Source organism: Saccoglossus kowalevskii, chromosome 12 (assembly GCF_978046115.1).
Source record: "Saccoglossus kowalevskii chromosome 12, keSacKowa6.1, whole genome shotgun sequence".
Lineage (NCBI taxonomy): Eukaryota > Metazoa > Hemichordata > Enteropneusta > Harrimaniidae > Saccoglossus > Saccoglossus kowalevskii.
This window is the reverse complement of record NC_140652.1, coordinates 25,771,100-25,791,912: the sequence shown is the minus strand read 5'-3', so window position 1 is coordinate 25,791,912 and position 20,813 is coordinate 25,771,100. Positions and strand designations below refer to the sequence as shown.

General features: G+C 36.9%; 1 protein-coding gene across 1 annotated transcript; it reads left to right on the top strand.

Moving 5' to 3' along the window:
- The first annotated feature begins 7,593 nt into the window (after positions 1-7,593).
- On the top strand, positions 7,594-20,434 carry LOC100329006 (tryptophan hydroxylase-like protein). The gene is made up of 14 exons (XM_078012907.2): positions 7,594-7,865; positions 10,922-11,056; positions 12,162-12,351; positions 12,490-12,593; positions 14,022-14,080; positions 14,479-14,529; positions 14,934-15,032; positions 15,164-15,210; positions 15,946-16,081; positions 16,357-16,426; positions 17,318-17,374; positions 18,035-18,130; positions 18,315-18,448; positions 18,915-20,434. Exons 1-14 carry the CDS (start codon positions 7,830-7,832, stop codon positions 19,075-19,077), a joined length of 1,377 nt encoding a protein of 458 aa, XP_077869033.1. The 5' UTR covers positions 7,594-7,829; the 3' UTR covers positions 19,078-20,434.
- The last annotated feature ends 379 nt before the right edge of the window (positions 20,435-20,813 follow it).

The following is a 20,813-nucleotide window of genomic DNA, read 5'->3' as shown; positions in this document are numbered from 1 at the left end:
CATGCTATGGCCACCACCCTATCTAGAATTACTTTTTTATATTGTTTGTTCCATCGTCATATATGTAAGTTGTGCCATCAATTATCAGTTTCTCGTACCGAAGCCTTTTTACTTTCCTCGATAGCCTTTCTAAGTTGAGCACATTTTTCTTCTCCCACGATAATTGAGTAACCTTCTGTCATGTCATAGTCGGTGTCCTTCAGTCTTTTTCCAGTGCGGTTAAACCGGCCTCTGTCTTCATTTTTGGTGCAATGTGTAATTATAATTTGTTGTTATCTGGGTTTGGTTGGTAGGCGGTGTACGCGTCTACAATGGTTTCTTTGGTTTCCGTCTTCTCCCACGTCTTCTTATTCAACTGCTCTATGTCATAAATTATACTAAGATTATTCTGCTTTGACTGACCTTCTTGCCGATCTTGTTGCAGTTCATTTTTTTTTTTTTTTTTTTTTTTTTTTGTCGTTTTGATTTGAGTTCTGCATTTTCATCGGGGATTTTCATCTACGAGTTCTCCAATGCGCGCATTTGCTCGAATCCTGTAACTGTGTTGAACACGTGCTACTCGACGACCACTCCCTTCTAATGCTCCGTGGAGAAAGTCTAACTCGTCGTGAATGAAAACTGTTAGCTGTACTATAATAACGTTTTCATCTCACAGAGAATGCGGGGACGTGAGATTTCAGTAGTGTGTATGGCACAAACAGACGCTGCATTAGTAGCACTCTTGTGCGTAGTAGAGCCATATAAACCTTCCATAGTAAGTCCTACGCCCTCACGTTTTCTTGCTGCAACTCACAAAGAAGCATGGGACGAAGTAGCTTATATCCCGCATTGTCTGGTTCCCGCCTCAAGTGCCATGGCGTACCAAGCCACTAGAGGCCGGTAACTTGTAACGGATCCGACATTCTGATTGGTAGTCACTATTTCGTTGCTTGTTCTATTTCCCTTGGTTACCTGACGTCAGCGCGCTTACGCTCGTGGCCATACTCTCGAAAGTTGGGCGAATATAAAACTGTTTCCTTTGTTATAAATTTGCACAGAAACAGCGAGAAATGCTAGAAACATTTCAAATATGCAAGTCTAAGCAGGCAGAATGTATGGACATGGCGTAATGAAGACTTGTTTACCTAGAACGGAACTTGAAATGTTTTCAAATTACGTTACTTAGTCACGTCACTTTACTACATTCGCAAGGGACGCCGGGAACCAGCAATATCCTGCAGTTGTTTGCTCAGAGGGAGTGTTGAGGGCGCTAGAGTTATGTCTACCATCCTAAAAAAAATAAACAGTTATGTCTTAGGAGCTTGCATGTTCAATTATTCATTCATCAACAGCCCATTATGCATGCGTTATTGCAAATTCCATTAAAACACGTACGTGAAAGTCAACATGGTTCATTTATTATTTCTTATATTATCATGTGCGACATTTGTGTTGTTAAACATTGATTTTCCCACAGTGCAGTGCGCTTTTCTAATGAAATCACAAGTACGAGTTTTATCTTGGGCGCCACTTGCACTAATTACCGCCGATGACTCCTTCGATTCCTTTCAATCACCCAAAAAAATATCAAATTAAAGCTTGGTAACTTGTCAGTTTGTACTCGTTTGTGTGTGCAATAGTCAAAATCACCATCTATGAGACCCATATCTCGCGCATGCTTGGCGCGACGACCACCGCCCTTTAAAATATCGGAATTGCAATTACTGTTTACTAATGTTTTAATTGCTTAAATCAGCGTTTACTTTATTCAAGCATTATAAGACTGAGTCAATACGATCTATGTTGTGTTGATAAGATTTACATGCATGACTGATCACTCATGCACGCTTCAATAAATTGTTCAAGCTCAGTCTAAACTATATTCAAGTGTACTCTGCTATGACGTAATCATGATACCTAACTCGGCGTTGTATGGATAACGGCGCCAATGCGTGATAAACGAAAACGCTTCCCACAAAACATTCTAAATATAGATACAATTTATTTATTAAACAGAATCCAATGCGCTCTGCGTATATATTACGTGGTATTGTTTTCCTCGCGACGGAAGTGTTTCTGTGGCAACCATGCGGAAGTGGCTTAATTTCACGCACGCTCATAATGCACTTAAGCAATCATTGAACGAGTCAGTGAGACGGAAACACTTGAATCGAATGGGACACTTTAATGTATTTCTAAGGTCGCTACACTAAAGCACAATATTCGGTAGCATTGTGTAGCCCTCTATAAAGTATATAAATACGTGCAACTCAATCAACGCTGACAATGCCAAATATGGAGGCTAAATGGTATTCATGGATTTTCTAACAAGGTTGTTTTCCCACCAACTGTGTTAGTGCGCGGTGACGTCATTTTCTTGCATGTAAGTCTTGGACTTTATAGAGAACTCTCGCGTGGTTTTCTTTTGTTCTATACATGATTTACGTTGCTTCAATAATAGCCGTTTCGTTGAGTTGGTTTTAAAATAATGTCGGTTGGTAAACGCTATCAATATAAATGTCTTTCTTTGTTAGGCTCATAATCACATGGCTTAATGTTCCTGTTTATAGACTCGTAATATCTAAGTGACGTTGTGAACTGTTTGAGATGAACGAATGCTGTCGGAACGAGATCGAGTCGAAATTTAGCACTATGCCGTGCGTTTCATTCGAAATGCGGCGCGATACAGAAAAGACGTATCTATGGACGCGTGCCATTCGAAGAACGCACACCTTTTCTGCAAATATAATGTTTAAAAATGAAATGAACTTGTAAAATTTATAAAAGATAAAATTATTACGATTTAAAGAAAGTCGAACATGAAGTAATTATCCCGCAGTCTTGCGATAGCGGGCTGAAGATGCGGGTACACGAATAAACACACTTATTCATCATTCGCTTCACGCAAATATCATACTTTGAAAATATGAACATATTATTTAGATGAAATGCATTGTACACATTCCTGGGCACATAAGGTATATAATAAGCTAACTTCGTCCAGACATCGTCGTTTCATAGTTCACAGTTACTAGCCCAAAATTGCGAGGCGAGCGGGTAGATTTGGTAATTTTGAGTGTTCTCAATTCAACTTGGTATTTGAAAATTTAAAAAAAATAAAAGAATTTCTAATTATTATTTCAATTAGAGTATGAATTGTTACTTGATAGTTTATTGTATCTCGTGAAGGACTTAATAACCGCCGTTGAATTATGTTAGTATTAATTTTACAAAGACGATTATCACCCGCATTGTTACATGTGATATTAGCTTATTGTATTCAGGTACCAAGAATAAAACAGTACATAATCCTTTTCTGGCGATGAAGAGCTGTCCAATGATATAGCGTTCACTGTCAACAAATAAGCTGCTCTCTCATTGGTCCGACTGTTAGGTGCTAGTGCTGTTTAGCCAATCAGGCACAAGCTTGTAAGTACCTGCGCATTGAATACAATTCGAGTTATTATCTTGTGTTCAGTCATTTAAAGTAGCGGAAATTACGGTAACTTTGAAACTCGATCTCTGTGAGGCATCAGCGTGCGTGTGGACACTTGGAATGCAATAAAACTTAATATAAAGTTCTCAATAAATTGGAACATCCGAATGACAGAAATGATTTCATATGAGATGTACCGGTTTGCTCAATAGCATGCATTAACTATCTATTTGTATTCACCGATTGTTAATCTTAATAAACATTCCTTTATTATTAGGGAATTACTGCACCTAGATGACAACTTACCGGTGGCCGTGGGCGAAATGTCAAACACGTAGCCATCTTTAGAGGCTGAGTGTCTCTCAAAAGGTTTCTCACTCATCATTCTATGTCATTTCCTATAATAGTGGGCGTAGTGCGTCATTATTTTTCACGCGAGCGATTTCAACGAAATGGCGACTAGTAGACTCTTAGTTTTCACATTGCTTTACATATGACATTGGCCCTGTGTATGGCCACTTTTCTAATGTCATTTGTCATTTCAGTGGTTATATTTAAACAAAAAAATTTTCAAAATCAAGGCTGTCGTCACGGTCGTCCGAATTTTTAAATCTCCTATACTAAGAAAATAACTTTTTGATTTGACGTCATGCATTTCAAAGAAGCCTACTCATAATTGTTAAGAAAGTTGGTCATGAATCGTCGGCACAACAATGTTCATTGGTTTATTGTGTAAAATCATGAAGCTATTGTCCCATGGCACCATAAAATAGCATTCTTGTTGTGTTTAACAGTCTGTGACGCATTTTGAGAAACTTTTACTAATATTACTAATGCCACCAGCCTACAGTTTGAGATATGGCGTAATATCTCTGCCATAGAAATCTATAAAAGCATCATAATACTGCCAAAATGGCCACAATCCATTAAAATACAACCATCATTTTCGAAAAAATTAAGCTGGTGACCCGCAACTTTTTTTAAGTCAATATTTTCATATTGCATAGAAATACAATATATTAAAAAATGTATAAATTCATGAGTAGCCTTCTACCTTAATATGATACCAAAACAAAGAAGCCTTAGATATGTCAACTTTTCTATTTTTTGCAATACTAGCGTTGCCAAATTAGCTTCATTTTGTTTGTGTTCTTTTTTTATAAAAAAAAAGAGATAAATCACACTTTCTAAATTGTATGACTAGACTGAAAATATAATACTCGTCAAATGCAGAAGAGTGCAAATTACATTTGTTGTCACTTTTTGTGTTCACTAGTTCACCAAAAGATATGCACTCCACCATCTTGTTTCTTCGGCAAAGGATTATCGGTAAAGTCAAATCTGTTGTGAAAAAACAAGGAAATGATTTCATGTATAACTTCTAAAGTAGGACTTCAAAATGGTTTAGAACATAGTAGCATACTGTTATCAACTATACATATAAACTGTTTTTCATGGCAACAAAGTGAAAAAAAATAAAAATATTTTTTTCATTTTTATACGAAACTCTCAATTCTTATTAGATTTTATACGATTCATAGATGAGGAAAACTTATACATGTTATATAAAAATGTTGAGCGTAAAAGGGGGACAAATAAATAATTATATTTTCAACAACCAAAAATAAACATTTATTTGAACTAATTCGCATCCGTATTTTAAGTTGTGAATGAAATCATGTGTTTGACTTGCCGGAAAATCAAAATGGTGGTCAACGAATTTAAAAGAAAAAAGTAATATAGAAAAGGTGTAAATTGCATTCCTCTGTATTTGTTGAGCTCTGTCTTGGGAGTATCATGCAGCCAGTCTTGACTTCTTCCCTTTTAAATTTGTGAAATGTTGGATAATCGACTCAAAGTGTAAAATAGTCTGGCTTTTAAAGTTGTTAGTATGTCGTCTATGAGGTGTCTAATTGTAGTAGGAGACCTGTATCTACGAAAAATGTCAGCGATTGCCGCCGAGATCTCGTCATGAGCGAGAGAACAACGAGACTTGTTTTTGCTTCTCGAAAAATGTTTCATTCTCTTTCATCATTGCGTCCACTGTTCAATTACCATGGTTACATAGGTCAGAAGAACAGCGGACATGGTGGCGGGGGAGAATGTGACGCTGTTTGCGGGACAAAAACAAGTCTCGTAACCATTTCACTCTAAACGAGACCTCGGCGGCCATCGCTTCTTAGGTCTATTGTGAAAGAATATCTGAAATACTCCGATGGGCCGAGTATTGATAACAATAATGAAATAGTGTTAATGTGATTGTTGAAACTTTGGGATTTTGGTGATTTTATTTATGATGGTGGTTATGCTGTTTATGTACATGTCAATTACTTTTGTCGAATCCCACGTCTAGGTTTGACAAAAAAATGTTCACACGTCGCATGGGACCAATACCGAACACTGCGCGTCACGACGGCGATCGTTCTTTGGGGTTTATTGAAAATGGTGCTTTATATACGAGTCACGTTGCTACAATAATAGAATGTGATGGAATGCCTCTGTCATATATTGTGTGTGGTGAAACAATTGTCATATATCTGAGAAATACGTGAAAATAAAACCTATTTAAAAGTTAATGCTGTGCTCGTATATATTAATCCGTTATGAGCAATACTTAGTATTAATATACAGTTTTTGATAATCGTTGTCACTTTTCAAAATAGCTAGACTTCTCAAGCAATGGCTCTTTATCGATAGCATAGAAGACACATTTTGTATAAGCATTTCTCCATAATGTCTTATGTGAATTGACCATTTTCCGTTCACTGCGAGAATCACGCGTTGTGCGTGAAATCGAACGTAAAAACAGGACAAACAAAGGTCATAGCGTCGTAGTCGCGTCAAACATCGCGTGGGATTCGACAAACGCGAAGTATTTCGGGGACATTTCCATGCTTAATAATGTGCTGTCCACATTTAATGATAGACAATTTCGATTAAGTAAGGGTATTCGGAAGCAATATTCCTCTGTCGAAGATCGGCCGGTCAATGTAAGCTACGAAATAAAGAAATTCTAGTTCAAAATCAAATCGTTCGATATTTGCGGCAGACGTTCGACGCGCGTCTTTCATGCATCTCGCGTGATCTCGCAATTGTACGGAAAATCACCTATTTAATTAATATATTTTTTGACCGAATGGCTACAATACTTGGTAGCATCATAGACCCTCTAGTAGTCTACTGGAGGGTCTATGGTAGCATTTTGTATGAGAAAAACATTAAAAAAATTAAAATTTCAAAAGACTAATAATCAAAAGATTTTGTTTGGTAGATTAACGAAGCAGAAGATTACATAAGCCCTTTCACGTGACCTAAAATTACGTAATGTTTTGGACTGAGGCGAACATCTAAGTGCCATCAGAAGTTGCGCTTGCAACTTAAGCATAAAAAGCCAGGGGAGACTTCAGTAAAATTTGATATCGAAAACTCGACTGGAAAAAACACGCGAAATCAATTCCCTCAATACTAGTAGCGTATGTTCCGTCAGCATTGAACATGCTTTTTATGTGTGTGTGAATTAGATTAGGATTGAACTGATAATTTAGCGCTTAGACTTTTATCGTTTATTCGGGGTATATAAATCCAATAAAATAAAAAAACGTGTACGCCATCTTGAACTTGTGACTATTGCAAAAAAAATTAACTGGGTTTAGATGATGTCTTCAGCAAAGATAACATTCTCCGAAAATAAAACATATGAAAAAGAATTTAATTGTTTTTGGTTGCATTTGTTCTCACCACATTGACTTAACCTGTACCCAGAATGCATCGGGAAAGTGATGGATACGAAGTCAATTTCTTCAAAAAAGCAGCAAGATAAATAAATTAAAACCATTATATAATCTACTGTATTGCAATTAGTGTTTTGTTGGGATCAGTGTTTTAAATGAAAGTAAAGAACAACGAAATCGACTGAAAATTAAAATATTTTGTTTCCATGACTACAAGTGACGCAAACAGCGTGTCCGTTACCAGGAAACGCGACGGCATCCCGCAGTGTGGTTGAAAATAAAGAAAGTGTGCAGTTGACAATATTAATTCATATATCAGCGTAATAGGGTCATTTCCTAATTTCATAGGGAACTGTATTAACAGAGACCTGCTACGTGTATTGTACTACGTATAAGTTATAAAGCTAAAACTATAAAAGCCGTCTTTTGAGAAGGGACCCCCACTCAGCCACCGACAGCCGCGATTATCAGAACCGCCTTATCGTCTCCGCGACAGAATTCGCCAGAGTTAGGCTCAACGAGGGCCGAGGAGCATTCATGTTCGAATTCCAACACAGCACAAAATCTATCTTAAGCTTGAACGATTTCTCGCCGCCGCAGTTTCCAGAATATCATCAAGAAAAAGTATATTTTTGATAAAAGAATAAATCACCGTGACTTAGGACTAGGACATATAAATAAAGATGCTGACCGCGAAGAAAGACATGACTTTTAGCAACGTAAGTAACTCTTTGAATTCTTATCGCGAAATTGTTAAAATAAAATAAAAATATTGGGAGAATATCTCCCTATCAGGAGATGTTCACTTATCTTCTCTATATGAAATATGATCAAGGTGAATTGTTTTGGATTATTGGTTACACATCTGAAAATCAAAAGTCAAGTTTGCTGTTATTGCACGGGCAACGTTAACGTAAATTGTGCATGCTCGTGTTGTTAAAACAGTTGTCTTCCGTGTGTCTTCGAAGTCCGACCTGATGAATTGACCAGATTTGAAAATAGAGGGAATGTTCATCCTTGTATAAGGGTGACATACATGGTTTGATTGTACGTCCATTGTACGCTTTGCAACTAATTTGCAAGGCGAAGTAACATTCGAGTAAAATCGTTATTCGAATATCAACGACAATTCACTTTGATGGCGTAACTCGTCGAGATTCTTCATATTCGTAACTGCGTAGTTGTCTGATCAGTGTTTCATGTAAAGCCCGGTACAGTTCTATCGGTTTCAGTTTCTACTTTATGAGGTTGTTTTTTTCAGTCAACATTCAAGACTTTTTGCATATTTTTGACTCTGAAATTCTCAGAATCTTAACAAGGGTATTCCCCATGTCTGATGTTTTAATTTTCCGCTCTATTCTTTGAATTATGGGTCTAGATATTCGCATTTTAGACCATTGTCCGAAAGAGTGAAGTAAAATTCCCTGATACGCACCGTAAAATTACAATAACTGTGTTGCTTCGGAAACATGATCATGACTCACGTCTCTCAAAAAACGAAAGATTTGGGGGTGAAGTTTTTTTCTCATTGTTTATTCCATGGTGTATGTCAAGACTGTTTTATTACACATGTGCGATAGAATACTTTTTTGTATTCATTAGATTTATTAAACTATTTTTACTTTTGAAGAAACGGTCCGTTTTTACATATGTACTTTAAGTATCTAATTGACCCGGACTCGGATACATTGGACAATAATACGCGATATATTCAGTATTGCGGTGACTGATTAATGATTAATCATGTAGCGATGAATTAATGACTATAATTGCTGTTTGAGAATCATTCAATGAAACAGGTGCGACTTTAACTTTGGGTGATCTTGGTTAAAGGGCGGTGGTCGTCGCGTCGCGTCCTGTACTGATATGGGACTAATAACCACGTATACAACGCGTGTAAAATACATTGTATTTTACGCGGAATTCGGGCACGCGCTAGTGCTCGTGTTCTTCCGGGCCTGGCTGATATTGCATTTTTTTTTTTACTGTATTGGCAATATAATATGACGATATATATGCAACCCGTGTCATGTAGTCTCATGATGGATTTGGTTTATTTGGCAAAATGCTCTTCATGCTCTACCGCCAGCATTTGATACTAATATCACGAACGACAACACTAATAACATATAGGGAATGCGCCTGGCGCAAAAAGTGTGTATATTAATTATGAATAAATAAATAAATAAATAAATAGGTAATTTCGTCATCACTGCCATAAAAAATGTCTTCTAACACAATAGATCTAAGTCAGTAAAAGAAAATTTCAATTTATATCAATCGGAACCCTGTTAATGTCCCGTCTGAGACTAAACAATGGAGGCCTCTATTGTAAAAAAAAAACAAATTTCCTGTTATTTTCTTTTTGTTCAAAAGCATAAATTAAGGAAAAGTAATAACAAAAAGTGAATGATCTACAGCAATGAGAGAAATGTAACATTTACAGCGCCTTATTTGACGGATAATACGAATGTGCGACATGTTTATTGTCGGAGTTGAGTCCGAATGTGCAACTTATTTCGTATTTTGTCAGTAATTTGATCAAGACAAGATTTGTAGACAAAATTAACAAAGACATTATGGAAAAAATTGCAAATGTTTCGCTAAAAATGGGGTACGAGGCTTGTGGCGTTCGAAGGGTTAAAAGCATTGACGTGAATAGAAACGCGCAGACGATAATTGCGATATTGAAATGAAATACGGAAACAATCTACTGAACAGAAATCGACAATACGTGATAGTAGTTCTGGTTGGTTAGGCGTGGTATCATGTGACCGGGCATTCGTGACGTCAGAGTTTGTAGTGAAGTGGCAAACTTCAGTCGCAATTAAGTGAGAAAATTGGTGACGTTATAAGTGTGGTAGACTTCAAGAAGTGCTGGATTAATTGAAATTGGCGGCTATGTCACAAAGCGTTAAACACGTGTTGATTTCAGTGCGATTCATTAGCATATTTTATTATGTTGAAGGGTGTTGTCGTCGGGGCGCGTTGTGATCGATATGCGACGTAAGCAACGCCTGTAAAATATATTGTCTGTTTAAGTTAAAGTTAGAAGCATACTCATATAAGTATATTGACTTAAAAAAAGTTGGGGGTCACCAGCCTTATTTTCGAAAAATTGATGGTTGTATTTTAGTGGAAAGTCGCCATTTTGGCAGTATTATTATGCTTTTACCATAGGTTACTATGGCAGAGATATTGCTAAATTTCTCAAAATCTAGCCTGGTGATATAAGCTGAGAAAATCATGTATTGTTAATGATGGAGTACTTTTAGTTGTTCTGAATTAGTTCAAAAATTTAGATTTTAAAAACATGGAATTGTTCTAAAAATAGCAATTTTCAAGAAATATTAGGACACGTTTCTCAAAAAGCTTAACTGTAACGCACAAAATACTGATATTTCAATTTATCATGGGGTATTAGCTTCATGATTGTACATAACAAACTAATGAACATTGTCATGCGAATGACAAAATTGGTCATAACCAAAAGTAACGTAACTGTTGTTTGATGCTGTATATATACAGATACATTGCACTACGATTAATCATGGACTAAAAACACCCTCCTTGTAGCACATTCCAGAGTATTCGTTCAACTAAAAAGTGAAATTTTCTCAGACAGACTCTCCACACAATGCTAAAATACTACATTATAACTCTTCTCATTTCTAGAACCTAGATTTTAAAAATAATTTCATGGCTAAAACTTATTGTATAACTTGTTTCCACCCTCAACACAGTATTTATTTGATAATTTTTTTTATTTTAACAGCGTTATAACAACCGAAACTTGGTGATAAGCCGGCGAGATTCGTTCAACGACTGCGTTTCCCATTCGACCACACCAGTCATATTCTCTTTGAAGAATGAAGTTGGCGGACTGGCTAGGGCACTGAAGGTGTTTAAGGTGAGTCTCCATTGGTGGATGGGTGAGCGGATGGACTGGTGAGTCGTGCGAGTCAGAGCGTTGCCGACATTTAAAGGGCGGTGGTCATCGCGCCGCGTCCTGTTCGACATGGGACTCACAACGCGTGTCAAATACATTGTTTGTATACATGAAATTCGAACACGCGCTGGGCGCCGACCACCGCGCTATAACATAATAGCAATTTACTTCTTAATTTCGAATGCCGAAAAGAGACACCCCGCTTGAAAGTCGTCCTTCTTAATTCAAGAAAAAAGTAGAAAGTGAGAAGTAAAAATGTACGAAATAGAATGTATCTTATCGGCTTTCGTATATCTCACTACAACGATAATACTGTTATTCTATAAACAGCAAATATAAATTTCCTACAGTCCATGATTCTTTTCATACCATACACGACCCTTTATAGAAATCAATATGAATAACTTGGACAATCTTGATAAAAAAACACACTGTATGATTTATCGTTAATAAACAGATATAGCAGACTTCGCTCAATACGAAGCTGTACTTGAGGACGGCAATGGGGGTAGCTGGTACAGTTTTACGGGAAATAAAAAGGGCTTTTTAAAATTTACAAGGAAACAGTGAAAATTGAATTTTACAGTGAATTGTGTCATCTAGTCGTTTTACAGTTTCGAAAATGTAATTCCCCTGGATTATTCTTTACGACTTTTTTTATTTTGATGTAAATTCTTGTACGTACCGAGAAAAATGACAGATTTTAACAGTGTACGAAAAAAATATTTGATTGATTACGTTGTACGTCTAGCCTGTGATTAGAGAATTACGGAATTTATTTTTTCAATTTACGTTGTACGAACAAAAAAATATTGCAATTACGTTGAACGAAAATAACCCTTGCCCCCCCCCCCCCTTCGTACTTGACAGCGCTGGTGCGCGTGCGCTTTCATTACGTATATGTACCGAAGCGCGTGCGCATTTAAGTTTTGCGTTACTTCTTAGAACGAGTATAGCTAAGTGTGCTGCCATGGCAACGCTTTTTATTCTACATTGACACCACCACGATAACATATCAGCCAAAATTATGCTCAAGATATTACCAAATATTTTATTTTTTTTACAGGAGAATAACGTGAATGTAGTACATATTGAATCTCGAAAAGCTTTGCATCGCGGAGATTCGGAATATGAGATTTACGTGGATTGTGACAGTACTGACGGGCATATTCATGAATTGATGGCGCTCTTGAAGAACCACGTTGACATTATCAATATGCCTGATATGGATGGAGCCGAATCGGTCGCCCCAGAAGGTACGTCATACGACACCGAGTCTCGTGATAGTTATCGTGATCACTAATTATATATATCTACCGCGAGACAAATTATCCTCCTGGGTTACACGTGCAGGAAGTCCCTTACATGTTACGTTACTTTTGGCTATTTTTCAGTGATCCTGAGTGAAATCCCGTGGTTTCCGCATACAATTTCTGATTTGGATAAATGTGCTAATCGTGTACTGCATCTTGGAGCTGAATTGGATGCTGATTACCCGGTAAGAACGGATTCATTGCGAAGTTAATTACAAGATTGTACCTGATTGGCTACCCCAGCTTAACACCTAACATTCGGACCAATCAGAGAGCAGCTTTCTAGTTAACAGTTTTTTCGACGTATCAAATTGTATATATGCTTCGACTCAACTTTTTAAATTGAATAAGTCACTCTGATTGGCCGAAAAGAACGTGTAATGCCGTTGGTTCATATATACTAGTAGTTTGTGCCCAGTACACGAATAGCAAACATGTATGTAAAAGTACTGAATTTTTTAAAATTAAATTGATTTTGATATTTATTGAAAACAATATTATCTGAAATAAAGGGTCGTCTTGTGTTTGTCGACTATCGAATGAGTAATCTGACCATAGTACGTAGCGGGTACCATGACTGTTGTGGGCGTTTTTTTGTGTAAGTTAGTGTAAACTACTACAACGTTATTACATCTGTTTACAAATAAAGCAACCTAAAAAAACGTCGGAAAACAACATGATAACAAAAGAGATTCAAGCTGTGGTATATGTTATATTGTAATTTTTATTTTGTTTATTTCTGTTCCGACACGAAATTGGCACGACTGTTGGCAAGTCAGAAATTTAGATAATTCATTGTTGAGGTAGAAAGTTAGTCGTAAATCGCATGCTCATTGATTTATCATGTCCATTCATATGGCTATGGTTCCATGTTAATGCGAAAAAACGTTTTTTTTTTTTTTTTGTTTTTTTTTTTTGTGTGTTTTGTTTTGCTACCGGACTGATCTTTTAGAACAATTCCATGGAACACAATGCTAAAACTAAATATTGTAACTTTTTTAAAACCTAGATTCTTGAAATTCAAAATATCAAAAAGTGACTCCCAGTCACGATATATACTAGTAATTTGTTCTTTCTATGCCTACACTCTGATATATATACCACAATATTCTTGTCATAGAAAACGAGGGTAAAAATGTTCTAATTCTAATATTCAATAATTTCAAAATACAACCATCATTTACTCGAAAAATAGGTTGGTGAGCCGAAATTTTTATTAAGAAGTCAACTTCATTATATTGTCCTGGGATACAGTTTATTGAAAAATAAATAGGCTTTTAACCTTAATTAGCATATAATAAATAAATTGTCACGACTGGACCATGAAGGGTTACGTATATGGCTAATGTTTGAATTACATTCTTTTTTAAGGACATTCATTTTTCAGGGAACACAACTCACCAGGCGCCTGCAGATGTATTGACAATAGCGAATCCTCGGGGGCGGACATCCGGGCATTTTCACCGCCTGGCAACCCGCGGTTGCACAGCAGCGCGCACAGAGCCCATAGAAATGCATGGTACAGTGGTGCGCGTCTTAGCAACGTGGAACGTCTGTGACGTAGCTCCGCCCCCGAGGATTCCTAATATATTTGTTTGTTATTTGATTTTTAGGATCCCGAGTACCGACAAAGACGGAAGTATTTCACAGAATTGGGGTACGAATACAGGCAGTACGTACATTGTATTTAAAGTAAAATAGTCAATACGATACACCGAGCTCCCTCTAGCGCCAAACCGCTTCTGTGACATGTGTGTTTCATATTCGCCATTATTCTTTTGATCTATGGACGCCCAGCACTATTCTTTAAGACTTGCTGTATTTTAAATGACGAATTACTTCACAACATAGTTGTTTATTTGATCGATATTGCTACACCATCATGTTGACTAGAGGGCGCGACTTACTCCACCTGACAACACTTTGAATCAATGACCATCTGGAAAATAGGTGTTTCGAACGACTTTGAAACCGATTATTCATTAGGATTAAATCTATTTTGTGTCAAACTATATCTAATATTTCACAGTCCTGATATTTAAACTATGTTTTTATTGTTCAAATTTATAGCGGTCAACCAATGAAAAGAGTGGAATATAGCGAAAGTGAAACGAAAACATGGTAAGCTATTTACAGTCACGAGGGGGCAATATGAGTCTACAGGTCGTTATACGTGTGGACACGCAGACTAATAACAGATCTAGGTTTATAACCAGTAATTAAAATACATATACTAGTAGTCATTTCTAAACGGATATATACCATTACATAGTAGGACTACTTTCAGTAAGGAACGCCACGCCATTTGCCAATGTACTGGGTTGGGTCCCGGAGATGTTTAACGCGGGGGTGTCGTCACCTGCGCATGCGGCATACGCCATAGCGCGTCGCTGTTTACAAACAAGCGTCTACCCATAAGTCTTTACGTTTTTAGTGTGCGTTGTCATCGTCGCTTGGGATCCAATTCCCGCGCATGCGCAGGTGATGACCCCCTCCGTTTTAATGTGATTCATTTGTGTTTCTAGGGGCACTGTTTTCACGGAGTTGAGTCGACTGTATCCAACCCATGCTTGCAGGGAATATCTGGAGAACTTCAAAGTGTTGGTAGAGGAAGGCATCTACAGGTAAGCCGTGTGACGAGATTTCATCGCTGTTCTTCTTTATAACGTATTTGCACGTCTAGCAAGTATGAAGTATTTCTCTCCGACTTTTTTTATTGTTGGCGTACTCAAGTTCTTGTTAATTTCTCATCTAGGAAGGATTCCATACCCCAACTACAAGACGTGTCTGAGTTTCTTAAAGGTAAAGGCACTGTATATCTTTACATAATTATTTTACCATTGCTCACGGCGTATTTACTTTGGCGACAAAATCACATCTGACAGATGAAATCAACATCACTCTGAAAATAAATCTCGACCCAATACTAAAAAAAGAAAAGTCTCGAAGTTGTTCTACTGTCTCCCATTTCATTTCTGGTTGTCTAACGCGTGTATACAAAATTAATTTACGTTTCAAAACCTTCATGTGGAACTGAGTGTCAGTTTATTGAATTCCAATTTTAATAAATATCATTAAAGCGACAGAATCACAAGCTGCGCATGCGGCAGATAGTCATAGCGTGTCGATGTTTACAAACAAGCGTCTGTCCATGAGCCTTTGCGTGTTAGGTCACGTGTATATATATATTGAAGAAGATTGTGGCAGAGGGGGTGCCTCAATACAAAATGTGGTATGCCGCTAAATGAGGTTGATTTTTGAGTCAAAAAAGAAGTCTTCTTTCTCAACCTATAATATTTGAGAGGAATCCACCCTTGAATATAAAAAAGCGTTATCACTGGACACAACTAGCACCAACAAAGAACCGCAGTAAACATTTTCACAAAATGATATGAATGAATAATCTTTTTCGTCTTTTGACTGTCTGGAAAGGGGTGGGTGTCAATTTCCCGGGAATGTTTGTTTCGACAAATATTAAAATATTACAACTATGATGACGCACGTGCAACTCTATAAATCTATATTTTGCAATTCCAGCTCGAACTGGTTTTCAACTACGACCTGTTGCCGGATATCTCTCACCACGTGACTTCTTGGCTGGCCTGGCATTCCGTGTTTTCCATTGTACGCAGTATATACGCCACAGCTCGGATCCACTGTACACCAAAGAACCGTAAGTTACCCACACTACAATTGTATATCCGGTGTCAAATACGCTTGTCGCGTTCTCATCAGTTTTCCTACTATTGCTGCTCAGAAAAAAAATGTTTTCTGAAATCGATTATGATTGTTTTATTTCAAAAATTCTGTTTTTATTTTGATATTTCATTAAATTTGAAACTAAACCTGTGACGCGCTCATTGAATTAGTGCACGCGACGCCCAGGGACATGAAAATATTTGTGTCTGTAGCGAAGATTTCAACATTATTTTTCGGTTTATTTTTCAGAGATTGTTGCCATGAGCTACTTGGTCACGTGCCGCTTCTAGCGGACAAGAGTTTTGCACAGTTTTCACAGGTAAGTTTGTAAATGTAGTGCGCCCTCTTTGACCTTCTACAAATACTGTTGTTCACCAAAATTCTGTAAAATTTGGTGCCAGGCCTTAAAATAAACTTTTTGATTTTAACGGGTGAGTACATAGGAGAGGTTGTCACTTCATTTAGTTCAAGCAGGTCAAATCCACAAACTTTCCATCCACAGATTATAAACACGTGGTAAATAACCACAGTCCCTGCACACTGTTGAGAGACTGTGAAATAAATAAGGATGGGAGAGCGAATCGGATAATGCAATTCAGTGCTACGCCAGTATTAGTGCCATTGTGGTTTCGTGGGTACATGTGTACCAACGTGATTACAATACGATCCTAGTTTCAATCTCGAAGTATGTGGCGAGAGTAATAGGTATTGAAAACAACGACAACAAAATCGAGGTGTTAAACAGTTAAACAGTACGCCCGAGTCTTCACAATGGAGTTCATTCAAGAATTTTGAATGTGTGTCCATTACATTGCCAAGTATAGGCTTCGGGAGGTGTATGTTTAGACAGGTGAACGCAGTAACGAGTAGTGAACAATAACTCCATTCTTATACACTACAGTAAAGACGTTCTGTTAACGATAACAATACACGCCTTTTCACTTTTAACTGAAAGATCTTTGCCCAAACCCTTTAGCTATATTAAATACTAGTAGTTACTTAAGACTTGGATTACCAATTATCGCCGCTTACTTGTGGCTGTTTATAATAGTATGACGGTACTGCTGACATTTTGTTTTTTTACCGCTCAATTAGCTACATTAGACAAACAGTTTTAAGCCGAAAGCCGAATATTAATGGTGCTTGTTTTAATCGATAGAATTGTGAGTGTACGGTATATCGAATTGAACCCTATGTATTATGTTTCTAGGAGATTGGCTTAGCTTCGCTGGGGGCATCGGACGAGGAAGTTCAGAAACTGGCAACCGTAAGTAACAATATCACTTAGAACAAGAAATTATGAATACACTACATAATTTATGTAACGATTTACTTTTTGTAAGACATCATTATTCCCGCACAATTTTTTATTGCACCTTTTTATGAACTTTTCTATAAATTCTTTGTTAATTTCGGACCAGATAGTTTTAACTTTTCATTTTCTACATGCTTCGATGCAAATTATTGGAACTACATGTATATAAAAAACAAGTTATGATGGGTCTATTTTGAGAAAGTTTAATTCGGTTTTCCGAAAAGTTAATGATTCAGTTGCGTTCGTTTGGATTCATGTGTACAAAATGGCCAATATAATTGTGTGTAGTCGGAACGAATCAACAAAGTTATAATAATATAAAACTGGAAATATTAAATATTAAATTTAATATACACACAATTTCAAACCTGGACTTTGTGTGTTATTTATTTCCTTCTTAATCATAGAAAAAAATAAATCAAAGATGTACACAAAAACTCCGACATGATAAAAGCGTCGACCACAACGAGTCACAACTTTGAATTGAGCCCGTGAACGAGGGTAATAGTATACTGTCTCAGTGGTCGAGAACATGTATATCAATTTTTATAATAAGTGCTAGAACTGCGCTAGATTTACTGACGGTCGTGTATTTTGTTTTAAATTCAACAGTGTTATTTCTTCACGGTGGAATTCGGACTTTGCAAGCAAAATGGAAAAATAAGAGTGTACGGAGCTGGTCTGTTGTCTTCAATTGGGGAGTTGAAGGTAAGAGCTGATTGGTTCCCATCATCATGACGTCATGCATATTTATTAACATACCATATCATCTATATTCGGGCCGCAACGGGAGGTAAAGCGTCGTTTATCGGAAGTCCCCGGACACCGTAAAAAAAATACGTTCGTAAATATAACTATAGATGTACTTATCATAAATATGTATATGTTCTAGCACGCCCTCACCGACAAGGCTATTATAAAGTCGTTTAACCCAATAGAAACGATTAAAGAAGAGTGTATGATTACGACATACCAGAACTGCTACTTCCTGTCCGACAGTTTTGAAGAAGCTAAGGAGAAGATGAGGTAAGTTGTCGTTTTATCCGACACGTTTGCACCTCCTCTCCCGTTGTCAGCAAGACATGTATGTAACATAAATCAACCTAATGCGGCGGTTGGTTCGCAACTGTCCGTTGCCATGGTAACGATGAAATACGGACATGTAATTTTGAATATTGTTGTTTTAATGATGATTGATTATGAAATGGACACACTGTTGTTCCAAAACACAACTCAGTATTGGTGCGATGATTAATGAAACGTCCTAATACACATGCGCGCTGAATAATATTGTACGTACCAAAACACCAGTGCGCATGCGTATTAGAGTGTTCTATCGTTTCGTCGAACTAATACTAAGTCTGTGTTCATTAACATACAGTTCGATGAACACAGACTTAGTATTAATATACTTATTAATAATTAATATTATTATTATTAATAATAAACATGGATATTAGCATAACTATTGTATACTATTTTTCGTCCACAGAGAGTTTGCCTGTACGATAAAGCGTCCGTTTGCAGTACGGTACAATCCATACACCCATTCAGTGGAGGTGCTGAGCAACGTGAGACGAATAGCAGACGTCGTTAACGAGTTGAAGGGCGACCTCAGCGTTTTAAGTAGCGCGTTGGAGAAGTTACAGTCTTAATACCAGTTCCACTTCCGGTTAACCGGATTTGTCAAATAAAAATAATAATAATAGTATTATAATAATCAGAACACCTAACTTTCGATTTAAATATTTATTCTCAATGCAATTATAAGCAATAGTTTAACTGAAAATCAAGAGGAACTGGATGAGGCTAAAATTCTTCTGACACAATATTTTTTTATTTTACGATTGGCTATTTGAAAAACTGAACTTAACCGAACTATTTTTTGAGTTGTTTGTTTGTTGTCTAATTTTCAATTGAAAAATGGTCGTTGTGATAATGCAATGAAGAAATCACAAAGTCGATGTTTCCATTAAAAACAAGTTCGGGAACCATCTATTTATATTACGGTTCTTTTTCATTTATTTTTTGGTCCTTTCGCTCAGAAAATATCAAAATCAATTGTGCTTTATAATGCTCAGTCATTCCGCCAATTAGCCGCGTCTGCCCTTGGCATGAAATAACATGACGAAGCAATAATTGAGTGTTACTTACGCTTATATTACAGTCTGTAAGTTCTGCATGCGAGTGTATATATATATATATATATATATATCGATAACTGTATAGTTTGTGTACATACCTTTAAAGTGCTCGAAGTTAATTTGTTGACAGTATATATCGTTGATAACACAACATGTATTTGAAAGAACCATAGAGGTAAAAGACAGACTGAAGGAGTTACAACTAATTTAAGCCTATTAATTTTCCGTCTTTTACTTCTATGATAGAACCATATATAAGTATGACGAAACATGACGTCATGTGATTCTTACCGTGATGTAACACAATAATATAAATGACACGGGTGTCCTTGTCACGTAATATAGATATTCGGGTCTGTGTCATATCTGGGAAACCGACACTTTGTTTATACAAAATTCGTAAAACATTATTTGTTTGGTTTTTGTTGAGCAAATTATATGGTGGTGGTCGACGTGCTTTGCGCGTCCGGATTTCGTGTAAACAATGTGTTCTAGACGCGTTGCCATGGAACCCATATCGAAGACGGCCGCGACGCCGCCGTTCAACACGTGTGGCTCTTTAATCGTCACCTACCACGAGTAGTGTTCGATATCATGGGACCCACGCGACGTATACAACTCATGTAAAAATGTCATTAGAAGCGAAGGGTCATGGTAGAAAGATTGAGTTTTCGAAAGAGATAAACGGTATTACGATAGAGTTGAAAGGCATCACATTGCTGTTTCGTATGGCCACGAATATTTCGACAAATCATAGCATTAGATGTCTGCTATGGACATCACGGGGACACGTGACACAAACTTATATCTGTATATTCTTTTTATATGTTTATTGAATTATGTAGTAGAGTAAAACCATGCAAAGATAGGTATATGTGTTCTTGTGATTTGTTGCCATGGTGATGTCACCATTGGTGTGCGCACTATTACTATTGACTACCGAATAGATTGGCAGAGTCGATACTTCTTTTTTGTTTTGTGAAAAAAAAAATTGTATGTTTTTAGCGTGATACTAAAAGTTAATCACATATCGCCTTTTCTCACTTAAATTTAAAGGGCCATACAAAATGGGGTGTATGTAAAAGCTTCTAAACAAAAAGGAATTTATTTTTTAGTTACAGAAAAACAATTTATTATACTGTAATATAGGGATATGGGGAAGGAAGGGGCGTGCTAGCCATTTGGTCCTATTTTCTATTTCCCACTTTTTACTCGTTAGTTCTCACTTCCTACTTCTGACTGAAGAA